Source organism: Chamaea fasciata, unplaced genomic scaffold (genome assembly GCF_029207755.1).
Source record: "Chamaea fasciata isolate MVZ Bird 193981 ecotype frontalis unplaced genomic scaffold, bChaFas1.0.hap1 SCAF_5, whole genome shotgun sequence".
Classification (NCBI taxonomy): Eukaryota; Metazoa; Chordata; class Aves; order Passeriformes; family Sylviidae; genus Chamaea; species Chamaea fasciata.
Genome location: NW_027094090.1, coordinates 63,837,452 through 63,863,841, shown reverse-complemented (window position 1 = coordinate 63,863,841; position 26,390 = coordinate 63,837,452). Strand labels below are relative to the sequence as shown.

Here is a 26,390-nt window from a genome sequence, read left to right as displayed (position 1 = left end):
GCTTTGGATCCTTGTGGAAGAAAAGCAGTATCAAGCATTTCATCCCTGCTCTGCAGTCTCATATGGGTGCCATGCAAACCCAACACATCTGGGTTGCTCTGAGATGACCCAGCTCAGGACCCTGAAAGCCTCCCAGAGCAAAAGTGTCTCACTGAACAATTAATTCCCATTAGCATCTCTCTCAAACTCAGCAAAGGGAACAAGAAACCCCAGATGTGTGCCCTGCTGCACATGCAGAAGGATATTCATGTCAAGAGCACCTCTTGGTGGTGTGAGAGGACATCATAGTAGCAGCGATCTATCTGTATATGCTCAGTCTGGGGTTATGGGCCTATTTCCTGCAAGTTCGTTACTTTTCCTGCAGCATGTACAAATGAAAGGTTTTAATGCAGCAGGTGCCAGTTGTTCTTAGAGTGATTACTGTATGTGTTATTTGAGTGTAATATCCCATTATTAAATAATCCCATTTAATCCCATTTAAATGTGATGGAAAGAAACATCCTGAAAGCATTTTTGTAGATCCCTGTTGTCCCTCTACAGAGGCACTGGTGGAGGAAGGATGTTTATAGATTCACAGCACAGACTTCTGACTGGACAAGAACTGACTGTCCATTGCAGTTGCAGGGAATTATCTTCCAAAAGTAATTTGTCCAGAAATGGGCTCTTGCCAGGACTTCATAGCTCATTGCTAGACATGCAGATTTACAGTGTCTTTGACATGGGCCCCACCTGTTTGTGGGTTCTCCACAACAATCTCTCTTCCCTGACCAATTAAACTGGTCTTCTTCTCCAGTCCCTTCCACACTGCCAGTCCCACAAGCCTATATGCCGGACTACCAGGACAAAAGCAAACTGGTGTTCAGGTGTTCAGCAGGTCAGTGGTCCTTGTTCATCCCTGCCACCAAGTCCTAGAATGGTTTTTGTCTTTCCACCAGTAGCATTCTCTAGAGCCTGATACCCCTGCCTTCTAACTGAGTTCATATATTCTGTGCCTGCCTGTCCTTTCCAGCTCCCCTCTGTAAAAGCCTTTGTCCCTCTCTCTTATGTCCTTCTCTGACCTGTATTCCTGTGTCCCATTCCTGCTCTTGCTTGCAGAGGTATCAGTGAGTTTCCTTCCTCCCCTTTCCCTACCACCCACAGAGGGAACACCTCGTACAGCTGGTCACTTTGTGCTTCTGAAATAGCGGCAAGACTTGGAAACATTCCATGGTTGAAGGTTTCTGGGCTGTAGCCAGTGCTGAGTGACAACTGGGAGCGCTCTCCTCCAGAGCAGGTCAGTTGCAACAGCCTCTTGTGGCTGCAGCAGCACAAAGGTCATCAGCCTTTGGAGAAACACTTTACTCAGAGTTCTTTCCTTCAGGAACATCCCAGCTGCAAACCCACTGTTCTTGCTCTGACTGGCCTCCTGGCAAAGCCTGGAAATGCTTAATTAATTCTGGGCCACCATAGCCCATCTTCTATAAAACCCATCTCCTGCCCATCCACTCATGAATTCAGGCTGGAGCACACATATGTGCACACATACACTCTTTTCAAGGCTTAATGTTGCATGGGAGGAGAAGGAGGGAGGAGAAGGAGGGAGGAGAAGGAGGGAGGGAGGGAGGGAGGGAGGGAGGGAGGGAGGGAGGGAGGGAGGGAGGGAGGGAAGAAGGAAGGAAGGAAGGAAGGAAGGAAGGAAGGAAGGAAGGAAGGAAGGAAGGAAGGAAGGAAGGAAGGAAGGAAGGAAGGAAGGAAGGAAGGAAGGAAGGAAGGAAGGAAGGAAGGAAGGAAGGAAGGAAGGAAGGAAGGAAGGAAGGAAGGAAGGAAGGAAGGAAGGAAGGAAGGAAGGAAGGAAGGAAGGAAGGAAGGAAGGAAGGAAGGAAGGGGAGGCAGACCCTCATTTCAATAATGGAAAGAAAGGAGTAGAGCTTCCTGGGATCATTCTGCTCTTGTCTCTTCTTTCTTAGGGTGATTGCTTTCTTCTTCTTCATGCTTAGCTATAAACGTCTTTTATTTTCTGAGGACAATAAGGACTGTCTGAGAGAGCTGGAGTTGTTCAGCTTGAAGAAGAGAAGGATGTACTAGTAGTCTGAGCAGGTGAGGAACACCTTATCCCCACAGTAGCAGAGGAATAGCCATTGGTTTGCAGCTGCTTTCAAGAGGCTGCTTGACTTCCTTGTTCAGCCTTCGCAGAAGTATTGTTCCTTGTGATGTTTCACCTTTGACACTTAGGGATGCTAGGAAGACCTGAAAAACCTTCATTACCCCTCATCACCCCAGTACTCCCACTTCAGATTCCCTTCTCTGCTAACACCTCCTCCAAAGCTTGGATCATAAAGGAGGGAGGAGAAAATCCACCCTTCCATATTCTCACCCCGCTTCTAACTCTTGTTCAGCCCCCCTGGAAAAGCAGTTTGGTGCCCCGCGCTGTTCGTTGGGATGAGGTGGGAAGGGAGTGGGTGGGACATGCAAGGAGAGCAAGAAATATTAAAGCAGTCATCATCCCGACCAAGAAGTCACGCCTGCTCTGCCTTCAGCCAACGGCCTCTGCCACAGAGCTGCTGCTGCGGTGAAGGGGCGGACCGGAGGGTGATTGTCGACTGAAGTTCCCTCTTCCACTTCCTCCCTCCTTGCAACCTGCTGTTCTGATACTCACATTTGCCCATCCCTCCCTGCTGTGGCCTTGGCCTGACTTCCCTTTGCCCCAGGGACCGTCCTCTGCCACGGGTCCAGAGCCATGCAAGCCATCAAGTGTGTCGTGGTGGGAGACGGGTACGTACCCTGCGGGTTCGCTGTGGGTGTGGGGCGGGACAGGCTGTGACCAGGGGCCTGCATCTGCATTTCCATCTGCATCCATGGGAAGTAGAGCAGGTCTGTCCCATGCACAGGAGGTGATGGTGTTCCTGCCAGATTCAACTTGTAGGCAGCAGTTAGATTAAAAGCCCATTAGGTGCAATTGGTTTCCTGCAGGTGAATGGCTCCTTGAAAGCCGTGAGCTCACTGGGAATGACTGGGAAAGGGCATGACACTCTGGTCCTGGCAAGATGTCTATCAGGGTCTCTATGTTCAGCTTCCCTCAGCAGGTTAGCTCTGTATTGGGGTGTGGTGGAGGCTGCTGGCAAGAGGCCTCTGTGGGCACACGGAGAAGTTCTTTCCACTGAGACAGGCACTAGTGTAGGCCACTTTGGGAGTGGGAGCTAACAAAACCTTACCTTCACAACATGGTGGCTTCTCTACCCATGTCCCCTGATGCCTGGAAATGGCCTGATCCAAGCCATCCATGAGTTAACAGTCATCACTGCCTGGTGCAGGAAGGATACAGGGGACAGAGTGTCTTCTTGCTCCGTGGGATGAGTAAATGCAAGAGAGGGAAGGAGGAGAGTCTCTGCTTGGAATGGAATAGCTGAATTCCTTTCCACCTAGAAGCTGGCCAGACTTATCTGGAGCAGCTATAAGATAGCAGATGAAGAGACATTTACAGCAGTGCTGCTCCCCAGTCACTTCCTCCTTTAGACCTTGCCTGGGAAAGAAGATGTCTGCACACATAACCATACATGTCAGACATGTTCTTACGGGCTGGGGCAAGGGGACAGGGAGAAGGGATGAGGAAAGACAGAGCCCTAGATAAAAACTGTAACCTCTAAGAAAGGTCCCCTGAAGGCTTTAAGCTGGTGCTGGATGAACAACTCCACTGGGCTTTTCTCTGTTACCCAGTTCCCCACCCCCCAGTTTGCCCCTCACACATAGCACCAACTCTGTAGTCTTCCCTCAAGGCAGCATGCCCTTCGCATCATGGTTAACCCTGCCACATGTCCTGTACTACCAATAGGTAAGGCTTTATAAAGGCCTTACCTGTTAGTAACAGTCCTGCTTTCAACCCCTAGGACCTCAATTCCTCTTAAACGTCTTCTGTCTTGTCATTTTTCTTTTCTGTACTCTGCACCTCTGTATACTTCTCACCATCTTGCAACACAGCCCCCATTGCTCTAAACTCTTGGTTCACCTCCTCTCACCTCCTTCCCAGCCATGCCAGCAACGTCACCCTCTTGGCTAAACCCTAACAACCACAGGACCTTCTCCTATCACTCAGCTCACGTGTTGTCCCCTAGCTGTTGTCCCCCCATATCCCCTCCATCACACATCACCAATCTCTTAATATGCCAATCAGTCACAGAAGCCTGCATGTAGACTAACCTCACCTCTGTGTTGCAACCTTCACCCCTTCACTGACCCTTTGCACAGCACTCTGTTCAGCCACACCAATTCAGAACCTCCCCCTCTTCCATGACCAATCCACTTGCAGGCCCATAGATGTCCTGAAGCATTTCCTATAGAGCTTCACCTCCCTCAACAACTCCATGATAAGAAGGAAGCAAGGCAGCTGGGGAAAGAGCAGGGTCTGAGAGAGGAGGATCTAAGAAAGGGAGGTGGCAGGAGGAAGAAACAAATGTCAGAGCATGCCGAAAAGCTCAGCTTCCTCCTCAGCTGCCCCACAGTCCAGCCACAGAAGCAGGTGCCTTGAGACCAGTGTACCTGTCAAAGGCACAGAGGTGCAGCTCTGTGGCAAGGGACTTTGCAGGTACAGCTGAGATTATCTGACAATCTCCAGCAGCACATTTCCAGCCTTTGCCCAGGAAAGACCTCTCCCTCCTCCTGGGACGCTACGCTAGTTGAGGCAGGTTGCTGTCACCTCCATTTCCTGTGTTCTGTAACTGAAACATGGCCAAGCTTTCCCAGACCACAAAAACCTGAGAAACAGCGTCCCAGCAGGAGAAGGATTGTCTTTCCAACACCTGTCTTGGCTGCTTTATTTTCTTCTAGTTTCTCTGCACTTCTTTCCCTCCCTGCAGGCTTCAGCTTGCTGACAACACCTCCTTCCCTCACATGATAGCCTTATTGCTCCTTATCCATCAACGCTTTCACCCAGTCTAGACTGGGTTGCTACCTTGCACTCCACCCTGCTGTAGCAGTCTGTGGGGGAGGCTGAGGGGAGAGGAAGCACCAGCTTCGAGCTCAGAAACACCATCAGCAGCCTCCAGGAGCCATGGACCTTCCTGGCTTCTTACAGCTCTCTGGAGGTGTTGTTGCAGCTTACTGTAGATGGGAAAGACTGGGTAAGTCAGGAAACGTTCCTACCACTCCCTGGCCACAGCACCTGAAAAGCAGGCAGGAGTGCCTGTACTTGTCTGCTGAAGTTGGCATGGCAGCTTTGTCATGGCACACCAAGCCAACGCACCTGTCCTGGCTGTAAGCCTACAGCACTCTGCATGCACTGCAAAATGGCTTTCACCTCCATCTCAGAGTGGATGTGTTTTAGCTGAGTGATCTCTGTACTAGACCATAGAAAACAAGCTTTTGTGCTCAAAGACAAGAAACATTTCTGGGTGACATCCTGTCTTTCTTCCTGTCAGGTTTCTAACCTGTGGTTGTGTGTGCACTGTCTGGTCCTGTGAATGTGTTTCTGCTTCCAGGGGTCTCCGGATAGGGCTAGGTTAGAGGTGTGGAAAGACTGCCCGATCTCCATCTCACCCTAGCAAGACTGCCATGAATTCCTGCAGTGGTTTTCTTTTCCTTCTAGGGCTGTGGGAAAAACCTGTCTCCTTATCAGCTATACCACCAATGCCTTCCCAGGAGAATACATCCCCACTGTGTGAGTAATGCATAAACAGGTTCTGGAGTGGGTGGAAGGCATGAAAAGCAGGATGCAAAGGGGCCACAGTGACCCCTTGTTGTGCACTCCATGGGTCACAGTCTCCATGCCAAGCAGAGGAAACTCAGGGAAGGTGTCTCTAACTTTGGATCTGTCACCTTTCACAAGAAGCAATGTTATAAAACCCTGGTATAAATGGGATGTTTGGGAGACTCCAGCCAACTCAAGGTGTATCTGCTTGCTAAGTTTACAAGCAGCAGAGGGGATCCTGCTGGCCAAAACAAACAGTCACTAGGCTACAACAACTGGGCCACAGCAAGAGAAGGCAGGTGGATGGACATGGGACCCCACTTCCTTCCCTGTCCAAAGCACTTGCTCTCATTGGAACAGTCATAGATTCTTCATGGAGCAGAATCATAGAATTGATTGGAAAAGACCTCCAAGACCATTAGGTCAACCACTAGCCTAGCATTACCAAGCCCACTACTAAATCATGTCCCTTCTAACGTGCAGATGCCATGAACACATTCAAGAGACCTTTTGTGTTGGTTCCTCCCTATCACTGATTTCCCTTAATCTGGGAAAAAAAGTAACAAAAAGACCAGGAAATAAAATATTCTACAATGAGGGGAGGAACTTCTCTGTTGCTTTATTATCCTCTTTTTTTTTTCCACCTAGAAAAAACTTAGACTTTACTCCTAAGCATGCAATCCTGACAGTTTTTCTAAAATATTTCAAGCTGAGTTGTCAAATAGTAATGGGACACATTGTTCTCAGTTCCAGGAGGGCTGTTGAGGAGTGCAGCAAACTACAGAGACATGGATTCTTCTTCACTTCTAAGAATAAAACTAGGTTTTAGAACATAGAAGAAAAATAGGGGTTTGGCTCTAGAGCAGACACAGTTGTAGGAAGAATATTGGAGAATAAAATGGGAAAACGGTTTGTGAACCTGCATGCAAGGGATCAAAGGTGTAGCTGCAGTCAGGCACCTGTCCAGGACAGCTGAATGATGAGGAGGAAGTTGATGAGTGGGAATTCCATAAGGTGGAGGTTCACAGGAAACCAGCATCACCCAGGTGAGCTAAGAAGAGGAATCATCACCCTTTGCTCCTGGGTGCACCTAGTGAACCTCACCTACACTACTGGAAGGGTTCCCTCTTCTCCTGTTTGAGCCATGGCCTATGTCTCTGAATTTCAGGTTTGATAACTATTCTGCCAACGTCATGGTTGACAGCAAGCCTGTAAATCTGGGACTGTGGGATACTGCTGGACAAGAGGATTATGACAGGCTGAGGCCACTCTCTTACCCGCAGACGGTGGGTCACACTCCATGCCCCTCCTCCCTTCTTCCCTCAGCTACATCTCCATCGCTCACTGCAAAACTCAACATGAAACAGTGACAGGGTTGTTACTGTCTCTCTCAGCCCTTTTCTGAGAATATCTCAGTTGATATACAACTGCCTTGAAACCTGAAAGTTGAAAGGTATCTTAAGGATATTTTGGAGCCTTTATCTTAACTCCCATAACTGGTGTAACTGAGCAAGAAAATGAGACATTCAAAGACACTCTTGAGCCCAGCTGACACTGACTTTGTGTGGGGCAGATGCCTTACACAACTCTGGAAAAAACCTTCCCTTTGTAAAGTTAAGGTGGTTCATGGAATTTAAGAGCTGAGGCTGGAGCTTGTCACATTTCTGTGAACCCCACTCTTCTGACTTCTGCCTTTTGAAAGAGATATGATTTGTGGGCATGTGATTGATCTGCTGGTGCCTCCAGCAGAAAAACTGGGTGCCTCAGATACTGTGTTCACCGTTTTCACCACACTGACAGAGTGATTTCAGGGTTTAAGGATCACCGTCTCTGGAGAATGTTGTTTCAAGCAGTCTTTTGGCAAGCTCAGAAAGACCTTGCTGCATTAGACATTAGTCTAAAGGTTGCCACTGCAAACAAAAAGGTTGGGAATTGATTAAAAGTTATTTGTTTGGGCTAGGTTCAGCTACCTAAAAATCAGACACCTGGTATAAGGTGGTTTTGCCTTCAGTCAGTGCAAGCAGGTCTATTTCTCAACAACATGCTTGCATCCACCCTGGGACATATCTCAAGGATAGGTGGAGGAATATTTCTCCAGGGTTTTTGTCTCCAATGGCTGTAGAAGTATGAAAATGGATAGGCTGGGTCTGGCACCACTGCTCCAGCTAGGTGAAGCTGGATGAAACAGATATAACCTTGATGAGCTGTTATGGTCTTGGTTTTGTTTGGTTTGCTCTGGTTTTCAAGGAAGTCTGAATTCTGCCATGCGCAGGAGAATCACTTACCCGGAGAGCCTGCCTCCTCTGAGTCCTGCATGTATACTGTTTAGGCTGAAACTAGGTCTGTCTCAACTGTAGGCAAAATGACTTTGGCCTGAAAGCTCTGTGGTGTTCTGTGAGAAATGAGCAGGAAGCTGTCAGGCTGTTTCCCATGAGGATGAGTGTGCCAACCGCAAAAACCCCATCCTCAGAGTTGACCATTTGGCTCTTCTGATAATGGTGGCTATGGTTACAATGACTCAGGGGAGCAGAGATCCTTCTCTCCACTAGAGGCAAGAAGCAGCAGTCAGGACTTTTATATTGTAGAGAGAGCTTTCCCAAGCACAACCCTCTGCTGCAGAGGGAGGGTGCTGCCCACACAGACCTCCCCTCCCCTTCTTTCCCCTCCCCTCTCTGCTTCATCATGCCATCCCATGCTCCCATCCTAACTCTGCACCATGGTTGTATGCCTACAGGATGTCTTCCTGATCTGCTTCTCCCTTGTCAGCCCAGCATCCTATGAAAACGTCCGTGCTAAGGTGAGACTATGTCCTGGTCCACCAGGGGATGAGGGGGATGACATTGGTGGTGGTCCTGCAAGAACAGGGACTATAGGTGGAGACTACCACTAGGACATATAGGTTCAAGAGGTCATATCTCTTTTCTGTTAGTCAGAAACCTCCTTCAGATGCCTTTTCTGGTTCATTTCAAAGAAGGTGGCCAACTCTACTAATGGGCAAGTATTTCATCTTGCTGGGCTATTGTGCTGTCAGATCACAGACTTATATTCTGGTGGCATCTTTCAGCCAAGACTGTCAAAGCACAGACACACACGACTGGTCCACAAGGCATAAGAAGCAGGTGCTCACAGCTTTTAAAAGGAAAGTGAGGGAAGAAGGCAGAGATTGGTGAACAGAACAAAAATATGTCCTTCCTACCATTTAAAGGTTCTTCCCTGGGTGGGGAGGGTCAAGGGCAGAGAGCAGCTTGTGCTTCTGCATAACAAAATTTGAGCTCCCTCTCAGGGATTTTGCCTGAGGACCCAGCAACAAGAGCTGGCCTGGGTCAGGTTATAGCACCCAACAATGGATGTGAGAAAGGACAGGCTGTTAGCTGCCTTGCTGACATTTTTTTCAGGAGTGCCTCTTTGTTTTCCCATGTGCATGCCCATATGTGTGACCTCTTCTCACATCTTTGGCATTTTGCTCCATTGCTAGTGGTTCCCTGAGGTGCGGCACCACTGCCCAAGCACTCCCATCATCCTTGTGGGCACAAAGCTGGATCTTCGTGATGACAAGGACACTATTGAGAAGCTGAAGGAGAAGAAGCTATCCCCCATAACGTATCCTCAGGGTCTTGCTCTGGCCAAGGAAATAGGTATGTGTTTGGGAATCATCTTGGGCCTTCTGAAAGGAGAGCAGTAGAAGAAAAGGGCTTCACCTCAGCTTATGAGGCTTTTGTAGTGGTATCTCACAGTGGTATCTCCAAGGGACACAAGAAGACACATCCAGGGTCATGGGACAAAATGCACTTCAGGAGACTCAGGAAGGAGATCTGCTTCTTGAGGAAGACTCAACCCCTTAGCCCTCAGTTTTCTACCTCTCTCTGGCCACCATCCTCCACATACACACACAACTACACATTTTCACATTCTCCTCCCCTTTTACTCTGCTTACCTCTATCTGGGACAATATTTATTCTGTGCAAGCCACAGCTGCACTGTGGGCAGAGGCCACTCCTCCATATCCGGAGAGAGGCAGAAGAGAGGCTTTTAACCTCTCTCAGGAAGAGCTGCAAATGCAGTTTCCTGTCCATGCCTCTGTCTGCTGAACTTATATGTGCAATCCCAGGTATGGGTGTCTCACCCCACCATCCAGCTCTTCTCAGATGTGGCACACAGAAGTAGGACAGAGGGTGAGAAACACAGCTTGAGTCACTTTTCAAGGAGTTTAGCAGAGAGAGTGTATGGCCAGGATGGTCAGACACACAGAGTGGCTCTGCTCTGGCTACATGGGTAGCCAATAGGCAAACCTAGGTCTAGTGTAGCTGGCAAGCTATGCCCTGAAGTCAAGACTGTTTGAGTGAGTGAAATGTGTCCTGACAATGCGTCTTGTCTTTGATCACCTGAGATGTGTTTATTCAGTTTGGGCAAGAGCCGGTGCTGTGCTTTCTAGCATAAGGAACAGAAACCTGGGTATTCTCACTGCCTACCCCAGCTCATTTCCTCCCCATTGCAACACCTGCTTTCCTCCTGGCAGATTCTGTGAAATACCTTGAGTGCTCGGCCTTGACGCAGCGTGGCCTCAAGACGGTGTTTGATGAGGCCATCCGAGCAGTCCTGTGCCCGCAGCCCACCCGGACAAAGAAACGGGCATGCAGCCTCCTCTAAGCAAGTAAGTCTGACAGAGATCCCTGGGAGTGACACCAGTGGTGCTTTCCCGCTCCTGAACCCAGACAATCAGGGCCACTCTGTTCCTGGCGAGGCTGTTGGAGTGGGTCACCTTCAAAGAGAGAGAGGGAGACAGCTGATCCTGCTTGGGAAAAGGACAGGACATGGTATGATGCCCCTAGGATCAACTTCCCTCTCCTTTCTGCTTGACTGTGTGCAAGTTTGTTCCCATCTCTTGATGTGGGACAGCCTAGGATTTTCCACATGTGCCCTCATAGAGTACTGTCTGTCAGCTTTTGCTAAAGAGGGAACTACATCCAGGCTGCCCTGGGGATGACCTGTTATGAGACCTATGAAGCCATAGCCTTTGCCTGTAGAAAAAAAAGGAGGAAAAGAAAAAGCTGTTCCTTATTCATGGCAGTTGCCAGTGGCCCTTCCTCTTACCAAGCCCTGCTCACCTCAAGGGTTTTTTTGTGGTGCTCATTGGCAAGTGGCAGCTTCTCCTGCAGGACTCCTTTACTTCTCATATTGTGCCCACCTGCCTCCACTTCAGTACAAGGCAGCAGAGGGAGGAGAGAGGCTTCAGGACAAGAGTCAAAGCTGGTCATAGCCTGATGAGAGAGAAGAGTGAGAGCCTGCTAGTTTGGACCCTGTCCCTTCATACACCTACCATCACCAGAGCAGAGGGAGGGAGAGCAGTAAAATAGTTGAGCTGGTATTATGAGTCTGTCATGTTTTTGGCTTTAGATCCCAGCCTCGTCCTGATGCCAGGCGCTGCCCAGCACACAGGAGAGTGATAACTCCAGCAACCCGGAGCTCAGCACCTTGGGATGGTTATTGCTTTTTACTTTTGCCGGCTTGAAAGACTGCTGTGTGTCTGTAGCACTGGTTTGTCTGTTCACACAACATCCCCCATCCCTGCTCTTGCCTCTCCTGCCCCCCTGCCCCTTCCCTTCCTTCCGAGCCCTGAAGTTACAACATAGTGAATTCTTATTCAATACCAATTCTTATTCAAGACCAAATAAACAGACTGTACATTCTTGTCATGTCCGTGATGTGTTGCACCACAGGGGGACACAGCTCTGAAGTCGTGAGCAATGGGACAGCTGGGCTGGAGGCACCTCCCAGCTGTGCACCTCCTTCCACAGTGACAACCCAGGCAGCACAACACAAAACCTGGTGAACCTCAGTTGCTGTAGTTTGATGAGACCAGGCCTGACTCATCCTCCAAGTTGCTAAGTTCTCAGCTGAGCCCCCTGAATTCCTTTTGCCTTTCCTCTTCTCATTCTCCATGTGTTCAAAGGAAAAGCTGTCTCCCCTCTGTGCCACACAGAGGATGGGATGCAGGCTTTGGGAGGGGACACCTGGACGCAGACTCCTCTCCGTGAGGACTGCCCCCGCAGGTTCCTGGGGATATCTTTTCACCAGAACATTGCTGCATTAATCCTTCTAAGCTCTGGCACTTTTACACTGCCAGACACAGGCAGAGTGAGAATAGGAAGGGGGAGGGCAGGGAAAAAAATTAAAGAGGGAGGAATGAGTCACCAGTCCAGATAAATTGCCTCCAAGATACTAAAATTAAGCTGAAGAGAGTGATCCCAGTGGTACTATGGATCTGGCAGCTGTGAGCATCTCCTTTCCTGATGCATTGCAGGGACTTGAGACTAAGTGTTACAGGGTGGCTGCTACTGCCACTACTTGCAGGAGAGAGGAAAGCTCAGAGTGTGATGATTGGCACTGCAAAATCCTGCAGTCCTAAGAGGGCATAGAGAAACTGTGGAGTTGAGCCAGATTACTGCTCCTGGATGCTGCAACACTTCTGAGTTTCAAAGGGTGCTTCCTGCAATGAGGAGGTGCATTGGTGATGTCGGGTACAACCAGACACAGCGAAGCGCCCGAGGTACCCTGCTGCCAGGGAAATTTCTGCAATTTCAATTCAGAGTCAGATCTAAAAAAGGTAGTTAATTCAGTGATGTGACACATTACCTACTGATAAAGTTCAGAGCAAACCTGGCAGGCACCCGGTGGCAGGAAGTTCCACAAATATCTGCACTGCACATGGGCTGCTGGATGAATTGCCCAGGCCCCATCCAAAGGTAATGTAAATTATGTCAGTGTAAGTCCAGAAGAGTAAAAATTAAGCCTCTGGTATGAGCATATACCTGTGAAAGGGCAAGGGAGACAAAGTACTTAAAAACGGGATCTAACCTCCTTTAAGCATCCTAAGCATGACTCAAAGCAATATATTCCCAGTGGTTTATCACTCCTCTCCAGTTTTCAAGCCTTGGCTTTTACCTTTTCAGTCTGCCCCATCCCCTATCATGTACAGCAATGCATACAATGTGTGGGAAACAAAATTCATGTATCTGCCTCCCTGTGGAGGTGCACAGGCTGAGCTCTCCTCCCAGCACAATTTAAGCAGTTTGCATAGCCCTCCACTGGAGCTGAGGCAGAGAATAGGATACCACTCAGAGCATTGAAGAAGTGATCTGGAGACCTAGAGTTTGTGATCCTATGACCATGCTGATGCTAACAAGTCCTGCAAGGGTTAGCAGGACTGTGTAGAACTCTGCTGTTGCATGGCTCTGTTTCTTCAAACAAAGGAGCTTGGGGGCTTCTGCATGGTGCTATAGACATCTGCCCTGCCATGGTAAAGAAAACCTCTGGGCGCTACCCATGCCATTCCTTCCCCAGTGAGGACTCCTTTCTCTTCTGTGTCTCCAGACAGCATTGTGACCACGTTCTAGCCTAAAGAGACCTGATAGCTTTGAAGTCCTGTACCACCTTCATCAGCTCACCTTTGAGCAGCATTGGCCCCACATAAAGTTGCCCAGATTTTAGACCCTGGCTATGTTGTGCTGCCTTCTTTTGTTAAAGCTGGAGTTTATCCTAGGGGCTCAAATGCTCAAAATAGCAGTGTCAAATATCAAGAACTGGGTGATGCACAGCACAAGGAGTCACTGATGCTAGCTGCAGGTCAGGAAACAGGATGAGAATGACAGGGAAGCCCTTTGTGCAGGGAATGGGATGGGAAAATCTCTCGTGGGGCAACAGCTCACACAAAGATTAATTTCTTTCTTAGATCTCTTTCTTCTGTGTCTATGCCTTCCAGCAGAGATGAAATCTGGTAGGAGAGTTTGGGGCTGTTAAACCGGAACATTTTCCCATTGAAGGTGCAAAAGACAAGAGATCATATATGGAGCCAGGGAAAGGGAAGGAGTTGAAACAGACAGTCCCCTATCTGCCTATCTACCCTCATCTCCGTCCATCTGGAGGTGCTCACAGGGCAGAACAGAAGGGAGAAGGGTTTGTGTGCTCAACATCTGCCCCGATTTCTGAGCCCCCTGCCAGCCAGAAGGTTTTGCTATGTCCCTGCAGCTCCAAGCAGCACCAGTCCTGCCTGCAAGACCCTTGGATCGGGGACCCATTTCCTGGGTGCCCCTAGGAGAGCCGAGCCGAGTCACCCCCTCCCGCACGCCACTCTCCCACCACATAGCTGCTCTCTGTATCCCTCTTTTCTTCCTCTCCCTCTTCCCTCCACTGTCTTCAGCTTCTTTTACCGCACTCCTCATTCCTTCATCCTCCCCTCTTCTGTGCTCCTCTTATCCCTCTGCCCATCTCCTTGCGCCTCCCTCTCCCGCTTTTATTCTCCATCCCGGTATCTCCCCCCGCTCATCATTGTTCTCCTGCCCTGCCGTCCATCCCCTCCTTCTCCTCCTTCTCCTGCCGGTGTTTCCGTGCGTGGCGCCCATTGGCTGCCGGCACCCGCTCCCCGGTACCGGCGCTCCGCTCCCTCTGCCCGAACCCCGCGGATGGTGGGGGCTGCCTGCGGGAGAGACGTACGGGCGTGGGGCTGAGGGACCGCGCATCCCCCCGCCCGCCCCCGGGCCCCTTCCCACGCCAGGCACGGCGGGGATGATGGACAAGTCCGGGAAGAAGGACTAGCGCCTCCCGTAGCGCTCGGCGGGGCTCGCTCCCTCCGGGAGCGCTTTACTCTGTCGCGTTTAAGAGAGGGGAAAATCATGACACGGATTCTCCCGGGGAAGCGGAGGAAAATGTAGGTCCCGCCGACATGTAAGTACCCGGCAGCTCTGCCCGCTCTTCCCAGATGTCTCCCGCGGGCATGAGACCATGCAGAAGTTAAGTCTTCAGTTCCAGAGAAGAAAATCTGCCGACCACCCCCTGCTGCCGACCCTCCAACTCTGCCAGTCCAGCCTGGTCCTTACGAGAGAGGTCAACCCCCAGGTGAGATGGGAGAATCCTGAGCTGGAGCAGGGCCGTGGGAAGCAGGGGGGACAGGAGGGGAGGGGGTCAAGAGGGGACGGTGCAGGTTATTTGGCTGTGTTGTCCCTCCCAGCTGCTATTCATGGTTTGTTACCAGAACTAGGCTCAGCTTTCAGCACTCATCTCCTCCTCTCATTCAATGCAGAAACATATATATATATTATATATATATATATATATATATATATATATATATATATTTAAGGAAAGAAGTAGTGCCAATTTCCCACCTCTTCCTACCTCTCTGCCTTCTTCCTGCTCTCCAGCTGCATGAACCAGGCTTATTCTGGTAGCACCTGTTAGAGCATCCCAAGCCTCTTGCAACAGGTGATGTCCACATCAGAAAGAGATCCAAGTGGATGCCAACACACTATCAGTCTGAGGCCAGGGCTCCACACCAACTTCTACCTATGCATGTGCTGCCAAAGCAACCAGCAGAGTGGATTCAAACTAGATGGAGCACTGGTGCCCCAGTGTTTTTTCTGCCAAACCAGCCAAAATGTGTGACATAGCATTTGAGCTGGTACATGGCACTTGAGGAAGTTAAAATGGCAGCAACAGATTATGCCCGCTTAAAGATCAAGTTTCTCCCCTGCAACTGCCTGAGCAGGAAAATGAGTTCATAGGAAATCCATCATTTTTGTTGCACGCCTTAGCATTTTTGATAGGGCTTCTGAAGCTACCCTGAAGCTGGATTTACTGTATTGCTGAACAACAGTCTGAACAACGGGCTTTGAGGTCTGGACCCCAGACACTTCTTCAAATGCTTTGCAGCTCCACCAGGAGTATCTCCATCCATATTTGGTATTTATAAGGCTCCAAATGTTTGGTCTTTTTCTTCTTTAAATTACTTTACATGCAGGAGGAACATCCAAAGGGATTCCTATCTATGTCTTCATCTTTTAGAGGATCATCCTTTTATGAACATACTGTTCTCGCTTCTGCCACCTTTTGTAGGGATCTTTGTCCCTAGAGCAGCCATTGCCCTCCTCTTTTCTCCAACAAGTGATTTGTGTCACTAGAACAGAATTGGAAAAAATATCAGAGGAAACATCCTTGAACTTAGAATTTCAAATCACTTCCTATTCTGCTTCTTCATTGCAGCTACTCATGATGTGGGGGACAACCTGTTGCTGCAGGACCCAGTGAGATGGGCTTCTGTCAGAACAGTGTGTCACAACTCAAGGCATCTGAAAATTAAGAAAATCTAAACAATCTCAGTCCTTCAAAGCTCAAATGCTCTAAATCAAGAGACATTTATACAATACCCTGTAGAAATGGCCTTAAGACATAGTTGTTCAACTGTGTTTTTATGGGGCCTATCAGATGAGGTTCTTTCAGCATAAAATTTGATACATCTGTGGAGTCTGTTGGGTTTGCCTGTCTGATGTCCAAGGAATACATCTAGAGCTCAGGTCTCCCCTAGGGTTTCCTGAACTTGGAATGACACCTGCAAAACAAATAAAAAACCCCCAAACAAACAAGTAACAAAAACCCAACCAAACACCATCCCCCCTCCCCCAAACACTGTAATATTAGACATTTGTGAAGAAAGTTGTGATGTTACAGAAAATCACATCTGCAAGAAAAGTCTCTGGAGTATCTCTGGCCTCCTGAAAGCAGTTAAGGTTGTGAGTCCTTTCCTTTGACATCCCCAGTTTTAGTTTCAATAGAAAAGGAGTTTCAGAGCCCTAAGGGATTTGTTGAGATGTGAAAACGTGAGCCTCAGGGTCGCCATTCATTTCCACCAAGTCATCTTCCCTTCCAAGGACCTAATTCAGGGGGATGACCCTTGTCAGTCCACATTTCCAGAAGATTTTTCGAGAGCTGAAGTAATCCTGAAAGGAACACAAATCTCCCCTGCATTAGGTTTTCTATGGTGTCCCTGGTCCACCATGTGTGCTGGGCTCTGCATTTCACATATGGACCCCTGATAAAAGGCACATCTGTCCTTTAACTGTCCCTTCTCTCCCTGCAGCTCCTCACCCAGTGTCAGCAGTGAGTTGGTGGTGAATGGAGAGTTTGTTTGCTCAAGGCTGTCTCTGAGAGAGCTGAGTGCTGTTTCCATGCTAAACCCTGACGTGACAATCAATTGGGCTCCTCAGCTTAGGAAGGCTGGGACACTGCTTTGGTGTTGCAAACAGGTGGGGCAGGCAGAGCCTCTACCATTAGCAGTGTGTTGCAGCATGCAGAAGGAGAGGGAGAGACTGGCAGGGACATCAAGAGGAAAAGAGACAAAAGGGGTCTGGACTGATACCTCTTGGTGTACCCAAAATTATCTTTCCTTTACCCTCAAACCGGCATAACACAAACCAGCTGCCCTCCAGCTCAGGTGCTGAGCTAAGCCTCTCTGCTTGGATTGAAAGTGGTTTTCCTTCTCCTGTGGTGCTAACAATAACCTGGCCAGTCCAAAAAGAGTTTCAGCAAGCAGGAGAATAAATAAAGAATAGGAAAGTCAGAGTTGGAAAGGCACGGTGTGATGCTTTTCCCTCTTTTGTTTGTAAAGCACCTGCCACTCATAAATGAGAACCAGGCCCCTGGTGACCATGTCCTCAGTATTGGATCCCTTAGCAGAAAATGAAAACTTTCCCTGTCCTTACGCCAGTCTGTTGTTCTTTCCCCAGAGGATCTTTCACTAGAGGAGAGGCCCACACTGAGCCATCTCCCTCATTGTCCCTCCGTGTTGACTGTGCCCTGCAGGACTAGATGGGTTTGACATTGTCCTACATTTTCTAGCATCTGCTAGCACCCACAAACTCCCCTTGATTTCCCATGCCTGCCCATACCTAACACACAGTTAATGTGGTGATTTTACCTGTGGCTTGTTGAGCTGTCATGTCCCCAGTATCAATGTTTTTTTTCTCCTCCCTTCAGCTCCAGATTGCTAACTGATCCTGCAAGGACACTGCCCCCTGCCCTCTTCCCTGCCTCTGCTATGGACACTTCTGCTTTTAGCCTCCCCACACCGGCAGTGTTGGAGGAGGGGAATGCCTCCAGTAGCTGGGCAGGCTTCACTACCCCCAACAGCTCCTCCACCGTCAGCCCTGGTGTAGTTGTCAGCAGTGTCCTCATCCCTGTGGTATACCTCATTGTCTGTGTTGTGGGGTTGGCTGGGAATTCCCTGGTCATTTATGTGGTCCTGCGGCACTCCGTGAGCGAGTCTGTGACCAACGTGTACATCTTGAACCTGGCCCTGGCTGATGAGCTCTTCATGCTGGGCCTGCCCTTCCTGGCTGCACAAAATGCCCTGTCCTACTGGCCATTTGGTTCTTTCATGTGCCGCCTGGTGATGGCCGTGGATGCCATCAACCAGTTCACCAGCATCTTCTGCCTGACAGTGATGAGCGTTGACCGCTACCTGGCTGTGGTCCACCCAGGGAAGTCCTCCAAATGGAGGACAGCACGGGTGGCCAAGGCCGTGAGTGTAACTGTGTGGGTGCTGTCTTCCATAGTGGTGCTGCCCGTGGTTGTCTTCTCAGATGTCCCTTTAGGGATGAGTACATGCCACATCCAGTGGCCAGAGCCTGCCTCAGTGTGGAGAGCTGGCTTCATCGTCTACACTGCTACCCTGGGCTTCTTTGGACCACTGCTGGTGATTTGTCTCTGCTATCTCCTGATTGTTGTGAAGGTTCGCTCCTCTGGCAGGCGGGTGAGGGCCCTGTCCTCCAAGCACAAGCTTTCAGAGCGCAGAGTGACCCGCATGGTGGTGACTGTGGTGGCTGTCTTCGTCCTTTGCTGGCTTCCCTTCTACGTCCTCAACATAATCAATGTTGTCTGCCCACTGCCAGAGGAGCCATCCCTCTTTGGAGTCTACTTCCTTGTGGTGGTGCTGCCATATGCCAACAGCTGCGCCAATCCCATCATCTATGGCTTCCTCTCCTACCGCTTCAAGCAGGGCTTCCGCAGGGCCATCTTCAGGCCATCCCGCCGAGTCCAGAGCCAGGAGGTGCCAGCATGCCCCCCAGAGAAGATTGATGATGAAAGGGAAGAGGGTGAGATCAGCAAGATCACCCAGAATGGAAATGACAGGCAGGAGCGCCCTCTAAGCAGTGGAGAAGGAAAAAGCAATCAGCAAAAACCACTCCCTGAGGAGCCTGCGGCATGTGAAAAGAGGAACAAGTTGCATGTCAGTTATTTATGATGAAAGGGGTGGTGCAGGGGAAAGAGACATTGGGACATAGGATCCCCTTCTCACTCTCTGCTTTCAAAGGCAATGGGAGACATCAATATAAGGGAATAGTAACTCCAAGAATATGCTTAAAGATGAATAGGGCTCCATGATCTTGTGGAAAAAGCAAGGCATTGTTCTTGGCTTTGGAAGAGACACCTGAGGTTTGTGTGGTACCAGTGTTACCAGAAATTGGTAAAAAAAAACCTTCTTAACACTAATTTAGCGTTAAGAAGCAGGCATTCTTTATTTGGCTGGATGCACGAGGGGGTATCTCCTTCTCCTGATAATCCTTCAAAATATCATGCATGGCTGAGTACAGGAAAAGCTCCCATTTATATACTATATTTTACATACATGCTCATTGATTTTCCCAGAATAAACATTCATATGATATTAATTTCCCCAAAATCGTTAATGTATTTTGCCTCTCCTTTACACATGCATTCTTCTGTCTTGGGAGTCTCTTGGTGGTCCCTTGTGGTTGGTGACCCCAAAGTCATACCTGACTGCCTGGTGAACTGGTAAAAGTTGGCAAAACTGGGCTGGTTGCTTTCGAGTTGTTCTTCCTACAGAATAAACATTGTGCAGTTCCATAGGCCAGTGGCTTTTGAAGAATAAGCATTGTATTTGCCACCAGGAGCAAACAATTTTTCATCTGGCAACACCAGGTAAAGAGCAGACTGCATTTAGGGAGAGCTGAAGAGGTGATGGGCACTGAGAGTACAGAGAGAGCAAGGTCAGCCCTAGAGCAATATCTGCTCTTAGATGACCCAGCTTTGGAGGGCATAGGCTGCCATTTCATGGTGGCACCTTGAGGAAGTCCCCAGATGGCATATACCACACGTAGACAACCCAGTGCTTTGACAACCTTCCTTATAAACATGAGAAGTAGTTTACCTTAAAAGATGAACAGGAAGGAGAAGTGTCTGCAGCAAAGACATACCAGCCAGTTGCATGCATGGCTGGCCCCTCTCTAGTTCTTCAAAAAGTCTTGGGGACAGATTTCCTGCCCATGTTGGTCATGGCTGGAGACAACTGACTGCTCAAAACCTCCTCTTTCTTTTCAGAGCTCTTATGGACTCTGGGCAGGATGACACGACTTACCTGGGAGAAAAAAAATGGAACATTTCTTTCCTGCACCTTGCATTCCTCAGGGTTTCCTGGTGCCTTTGCACCCTGGTGGGAGGTGTAACAAGGGCAGAGAAAAAGATAATGAGACATGAGTTGGAGGCAGCATTTCTTTTCTTCTTCTTAAGCTTTACTGTAAATACAGACTTAGAGGGCCAGGTGGGCAAAACTGTTCTATGTGTTTAGGGTAGGGAGTGCTATAGATTTGACTTTCCTGGGAATACACAATGTCTTTGAGTTGAGTCAGTCTCTGTATGGAGCCATGTTTGGCTGATACAAGAGACAAAGGGATCTCTCAGTACAGGATGGGGGCAGGAAACAGACAGAGGTCAGGGGATCTCCAGTGTGTGGGAGTTGTGGTTGTAAAGAGTCTGAGCAATACTAGGAGCCAGTTTATTCTGTTGGAAGTGGTGGAGTATTTGGCTCAGGATGATGAACAAATGAAGTGTCTGCATGTGCACAAAAGTAGTTGTAGGCAAAACTTTGTTCCCTGGACCATACATGTATGGGGATGGCTGAAGAGGATTGGAGACCAAGGAATCAGGGCTGGTGGGAGGGTGGTGCCAGTCTTGGGCACTGATGTTCATCTGCTGGGGGTGTGCACATGCATACAGGGGTACCTAAGGGGGTATGCATGTGTGTAAGTGTACACAAATACAGATGAGGGAGTGTGTTTATGATGCAATTGCAGGATGTTTAAGTGTGGATGTGAATGCTTGGATAAGAGTTGGAGAGCAAGTGTGCTGGATGGAGTGCAGTTGGATGAGTGCTTGCTCCTGCACAGTGATTGTTGGACGGAAGTTGTGGATGGCCCATCTGAGTGTGCAGGCTAGAGAAGTAGCACTGTACAAGGGTGAGTGGGATTAAGGTCTCCCTCTCCACTTTGGCTTCATTCCTGCAGGTCTGCTAAAATATCTGTCCCTGCACTTTTAACTTCTCCATGAATGCTATTGCTAAGCTACAACCACCGAAATGGCCCTCATATCGCAGCCCTTTGGGCAGTCTTCTCCACAAACAATTTTGAGAAATGGGAAGGAGGGACCCACCAGAAGGACACATGCCTCCCTGAGGTCAAGAGATGTGGTAAGAAGTGACTTGTGGAGGGTCAATTACGGGAGCTGGCTGGGTAATGGAAAGATGTCTCACGGGTCACTTGAGAGAAGGTAAGAGAAGGGAAGGGGTGGCATGGGGTCAGGTGTGCTGGGACAGAAGCCAAAAGCCCTGAGCTGGGAAACAGAACAAGCTGCAGCAGCTGAGGATCATAGGAACAGCACCGCTTTATAAAGAAGCAAGAGTCAAGGTCACACAAGGGCAATATGAGAAGACATGAAGGCCTGGCAGGCATCAGAACTGCAGTGCAGGGCACCTGACTTTGGAAAAGGACTGTCACAGGGTGTCAGACAGACATCTCCTAGCCAGGTTAAAGAGCAGGGGAAGGGTGGGCAGGGACTGCAGACGCAACCAACCAAAACACACTCAGCTGTACTCACAGCCACTGGTACTGCCATAACCTCCCTGACAAAGATTGTCCCCTGAAATCCTACATCCTCGTGTTTCCTCTTTAAGCCTGGGACACTGGTGCCAAGCTGTCCATGCCTGCAGGCTCAGCCTCGGGAGCTGAGCTGCCTGTCAGACCACGCAGGAACTGATCAGGTGCCCTTACAGCGCTTCCCTGAGCACGGGCAGCCAGACACCCAGGAGTGCAGGCTCAGCTCGCAGGGAAAAGAAAGAGCTTGGTAGCCAGTTTTTAATCTTCTGCTATGTCTTTACATCTTTTTCTCCTTCAATCCATGCATCAGCTTCCCACACTGTGGGCCCCAGTCAGAAAAGCAGCCAAACTATTCACGGCCATGGGATACAGTTTGTTGGACTAAAAAAAGCCTGTTTTAGTTTCTTGGAGAGCTCCTACAACATCCAGTGGATGAAACACAACCAAGAAATCCTGGCAGGATTGCCAAAGGATGGACTGCCAAAGCTTCTGCCTCTATAAGGGGCAACAAGAGTTGGAAAGATTAAGAGGGCTGACTACCAAATGGTCAGGTAGATGGACAACACAGCACTTCAAACTCTGGTCTGTGTTACTCCTTTTGCAGAGAAGAGCAGAGCCAGGTGAATGCTGAACTCCCCTGGCAGAGCAATCCCTGTAGGACAGAGCAGAAATTGTATTATCTGAAGAGCTTGTAGCAGTGTTCATGGTTGAAGACCAGACACTTAAGAAGGCATGTGACTGTGAGCAAGGACCTTGCAGTAAGCAGCTCAGGTGGCTGGGGGGCATATATAGGATGGGTTTCCTTATCCATGGAGTGGCAGCCCAGCTGCTGTGGGGAGATGGGGGGAGTTCCCCAGCTGCCCACACTTAACAGAGACAGTCTCCTTCATCACCAAACTGAACTGAGACTTCATTTCACACGCCTTTGCAGCTCCATCTGCTGCAAATCACCATTCAAGAAACTCCATCGGCTGGCTGGTTTCTTAAAATACCAACATTCCTTAAGAGCCCAAGCACTGCAATGCCAGCACCAAGCAAGTGTGCCAATGAGACATCATTTTGACTCATGGAATCTGAGCTCCTACCAAGGCAGCTCTGCAGGGCAGCCTGCTGGGGCAAACAAAATGGGTTCCAGGGAGATCTGCAAAAATAATGGAAACCTTTAGATGAAATAGGGGTTTAAAAGAAAAGAGACACAAGCATCACATTTTTCTGTCTTCTGTTTTTCTTGCCCCCCAAAGGCTGTATCCCATTTTGCAGTGACAAACTGGGGAAATAAAAAATGAAGATGAACAGAAAATAAGACTGGGGGAGGGGAAGGAAAAGGTATTTCTCATCCAAAATTCATGAGGAGGAAACAAATGCCACAAAATTCTTCAAACTATCACCACTGATTTAAAGGCTGTTTTTCAAAGGAATGTGCATTTGGAATGACAGTCAGGAGGTCACTGCCTTAGCACTGTCTCCCTGTTGGTGAATCCCAAGAGTTTTCTGTGGTAATGGCATTAATCTGACTGCCCTTGTGATCCCTCTCCTTAACAATGGTGTGGTTGACTCTGGGCAATCCAGAGGCCATGGGGACCATGTGCAGTGGCTAAATGAAAGTCTGGATGTGTTTATGGGGGATTTGCTCCAGTCAAGTATGGAAAAGAGTTTTTCTATTCTGGGTGCAGAGACACAGAGATAAGGGCTCCATCAAGCCCTGGGCTGCACAAAAGGTTTCATTCTTGTCACGTAGTGATCAGAGCTGCAAGGCTAGAAAGGGCTGCAATGATTTCAGCAGCATTGTGCAATCCTCTTCCCAGCAAACGTGTGATTACAGATGGGGTGATAGGGACACGGGGAACCCATTCTGTCAGAGAGTTCGTGTGCATACCAAGAGCAGATAGAGAGAGGCATTTGGATGTGCTGTGTATGCATGCATGCAAATTAGTGTTTATTGCATGACTGCCTGCTTTTGTGTGTGTGTATGTGCAACTGCGTGGATGTGTATAAACACACAGACATAATCATGCCATGGATGGGTTCAAGCAGATATATGCGTGCATGAGGCCCTATGGGGCCACCCACACAGGTGCCCACACACCCAGACCTGTGCACACCGCTCAGCCTAAGCATGAACGCCAAGACTGCGGCACATTCACCTTAACGCACACAGGCTATGGCTGGGAGAGGGCATCTGCCCTCCACACACACACATGCACCCCCAAACCCAACCACAGAACGGTGGTCTGGGGCAGCTGTGGACCCACTCAGTGTGACCTTTCTGCTCTGCAGTGGATCTTCAGGAGGAAAACTGGAAGGGCGGTGAATGGTGGTGGCAGAGGGGCTCCAGTGTGGAGAACCAAGGGTGTGTTTTCAGGCTGTTAACAACACAGCCCACACATAATATCATTTGAAGCTGTTGTTAGGGAGCCGCTGAATTTGTCATCAGCAGGGAATCACAGCAGCTCAGATCAGGCAACAGCAAAGCTGTCCAGGCCACGTTCTGCTTTCTCCTGTTGTTCAGGGCTGTGGAACAAGGGGGCGTGTGGAGGGGGCCAGAAGCACTGTTGTAATGGATTTTCTCTAATTTTTTCTAGAGAAAATAGACAAGGGAATACAAAAAAGGGAAACACCTTTAAAAAGAAGATGCTCCTAGCTCTCCTGAGGATCCGACAGAGAATTGAAATTGCTTTATCTGCTCGAACGAGTGGAAAATATGCAAATATTTGCTCATGAAAAATTGCTGTTCTTTGCCTTCCCAAGCATAAACTATGCAAACGCCACACACCACGCAGCCGGCTCACGCAGATCTCACACTCAGCACGTCATGCACAAACAGACACACGCGCATAGCCAGTGCGTCAGTGCAGCCGGGCTAGGACACGTGCCTGGGCTGCAGCACAGCAGCCTTCTCTACATGACAAACAGGGCCGCGGGGCACGGCAGTACGGATGCCTCGACTGGCAAAGCGTGCCTGGGCGGGCAGTGCCCCGCCGCGACTCCCCGCGGTGCTCTGGAGCCGGAGCGGCTGCGGAGCTGCGGGCGGAAGGGACACGAGAGCCCATCCCGGTCCTGCCTTGCTCTCGGGCACGCGGGACACCTCCGGGGGACACGCAGCGGGGAGGGAGGGGCAGGGCGGGGGTGGCGCCGAGCGGCGCGGGGGACGCGGGGCGGGGGACGCGGGGGATGCGGGCGCTGCGCGGCGCGTCCTGCAGAGGGGGATCGGGCACCGGCCGGCAGCTGCGGCACCGCGGAGAGCCGGGGAACGCGGCCGGGCGCCTGCCCTTCCTACTGGGGTTAGGACTGTGCTGCCAAGCGGCAGTGGAGCCTCTCCGTGCCAACCCCCCGCGTGTCAGACATCCAGAGGGACCTGTGCAGACATGAGAAGTGTGCAGTCGCAGCACAGAGAGACAGTTGTGTCCTGGGCTGCATCAAAAGAAACGTGGCAAGCAGGTGCCCCTCTACTCCTCTCTGGTGAGACTTCATCTGGAGGTGCTGCATCCAGGTCTGGGACATCCAATATATGAAGGACATGGACCTGTTGCAGTAAGTCGAAGACAACAGTGATGAAGATAATCAGAGGGCTGGAGCATCTGTCCTATGAAGAGAAGCTGAGAGAATTGGGGTCGTTAGCCTGGAGAAGAGGAGGCTCCATGGAGATCTTATAGTCCCTTCCAGTGCCTAACAGGAGACTACAGGAAAGCTGGAAAGAGACTTTTCACAAGGGCATGTAGTGATACGACAAGGGGGAATGGCTTTAAAATGAAGGAGGTCAGGGTTAGATTAGACATTAGGAAGAAATTGTTCACTGTGAGGGTGGTGAGGCACTGTCACAGGTTTCCCAAAGGCGCTGTGGCTGCCCCATCTCCGGCAGCATTCAAAGCCAGGCTTTGAGCAACCTGATCTGCTGAAATGAGTACCTGCCCATGGCAGGGGGCTTGGAATTAGATGATCTTGAAGGTCCTTTCCAACCCAAACCACTCTGTGATTCTATAATTCTGTTATGTCAGTCTAGTTCCCTTAGTGGAAAGCACCCTCACAGATCCAAGAGTTTGTGAGCTCTTAAACACCAGCATCCTTGCCCATCCACCTGTCCACTCATGCCCTACCTACCACTGTATCTCCCCTCCACAAAGTTTTTGTTTCTTTGGTGAGAAAGCTCATGGGTATCTCTGAAGAAAGTTTTCTCACCCAAACCACTGTGCGCCTTTCTCAGCACTCCTTGTGAGAGCTGACATGCCCTGAGTAGTGATCTACTGATGATAAGCGATACAGGCAGGTCTAGGAGTGTGCATAGGAGAGGATGGCAAAGGAGTAAAATTTTCTGGGTCTACACAGGAGTAGAAGGGAGGAGGGGGCCTTCAGATGCATGCAATTACAGAGAAGCAGAAGGCAGTAGGCTTGCCTGAAGGTTATTTTTAGGAACTGGTTCAAACAGGCTGCAATGTCGCCTGGTATCTCCCACCTAGCCAAGCTGCTGGATCTAGATGTTCACAAGACTGCAAACTCTTTCTGATTGCAGTAGGGATAGTCCTACTAGTAGTCATATGCCAGAGTTTGGGGTGGATACCAGCACAGTTCCTTGGTCTCACAGGCAGGGTCACAAGGTTAGGGTAAGAGATGGGACACTCCAGTTGGAAAAGCTGCTGATGGGGAGAGGGGCAACCTGGGTGATGCTGTGAGGCATCTCCAACTGAGGTGGCTTGTGAGCCAGTGTCTGATACCCTCCCTGCTCACCTGTGTCGCACAAGGACTTGCTGCGGGGACACCGGGAAGTAGGAGACAAGCTCACACTTCCCTGCTCAGTATTGGAGACTGCCAGGTCTAGCAACAGTTTTGCTCAAGCAATGAGTGCAGGTGAACAGCTCTTCCAGCTGCTCCTCAGCCACGTGGCATTTCAGCAATGCGCAGGGGAAAAAAAAAAAAAAAAAAAAAAAAAAAAAAAAAAAAAAAAAAAGGCAGAGTCTTTGCCAGGCCTCAATCTCTGTGTGAGACAGGCCAGGCCACCAGGCAGCACACAGCAGAAA

The 26,390-nt window shown here is 49.6% G+C and overlaps 2 protein-coding genes across 2 annotated transcripts; both read left to right on the top strand.

Annotated features, from left to right (window-relative positions):
- The first annotated feature begins 2,594 nt into the window (after positions 1-2,594).
- RAC2 (Rac family small GTPase 2) lies at positions 2,595-11,352 on the top strand. The gene is made up of 7 exons (XM_066184059.1): positions 2,595-2,751; positions 5,558-5,629; positions 6,828-6,945; positions 8,394-8,456; positions 9,135-9,294; positions 10,176-10,310; positions 11,054-11,352. Exons 1-6 carry the CDS (start codon positions 2,717-2,719, stop codon positions 10,304-10,306), a joined length of 579 nt encoding a protein of 192 aa, XP_066040156.1. The 5' UTR covers positions 2,595-2,716; the 3' UTR covers positions 10,307-10,310; positions 11,054-11,352.
- A 2,874-nt stretch (positions 11,353-14,226) lies between these two features.
- On the top strand, positions 14,227-19,136 carry SSTR3 (somatostatin receptor 3). The gene is made up of 2 exons (XM_066184656.1): positions 14,227-14,551; positions 17,465-19,136. Exon 2 carries the CDS (start codon positions 17,526-17,528, stop codon positions 18,729-18,731), a length of 1,206 nt encoding a protein of 401 aa, XP_066040753.1. The 5' UTR covers positions 14,227-14,551; positions 17,465-17,525; the 3' UTR covers positions 18,732-19,136.
- The last annotated feature ends 7,254 nt before the right edge of the window (positions 19,137-26,390 follow it).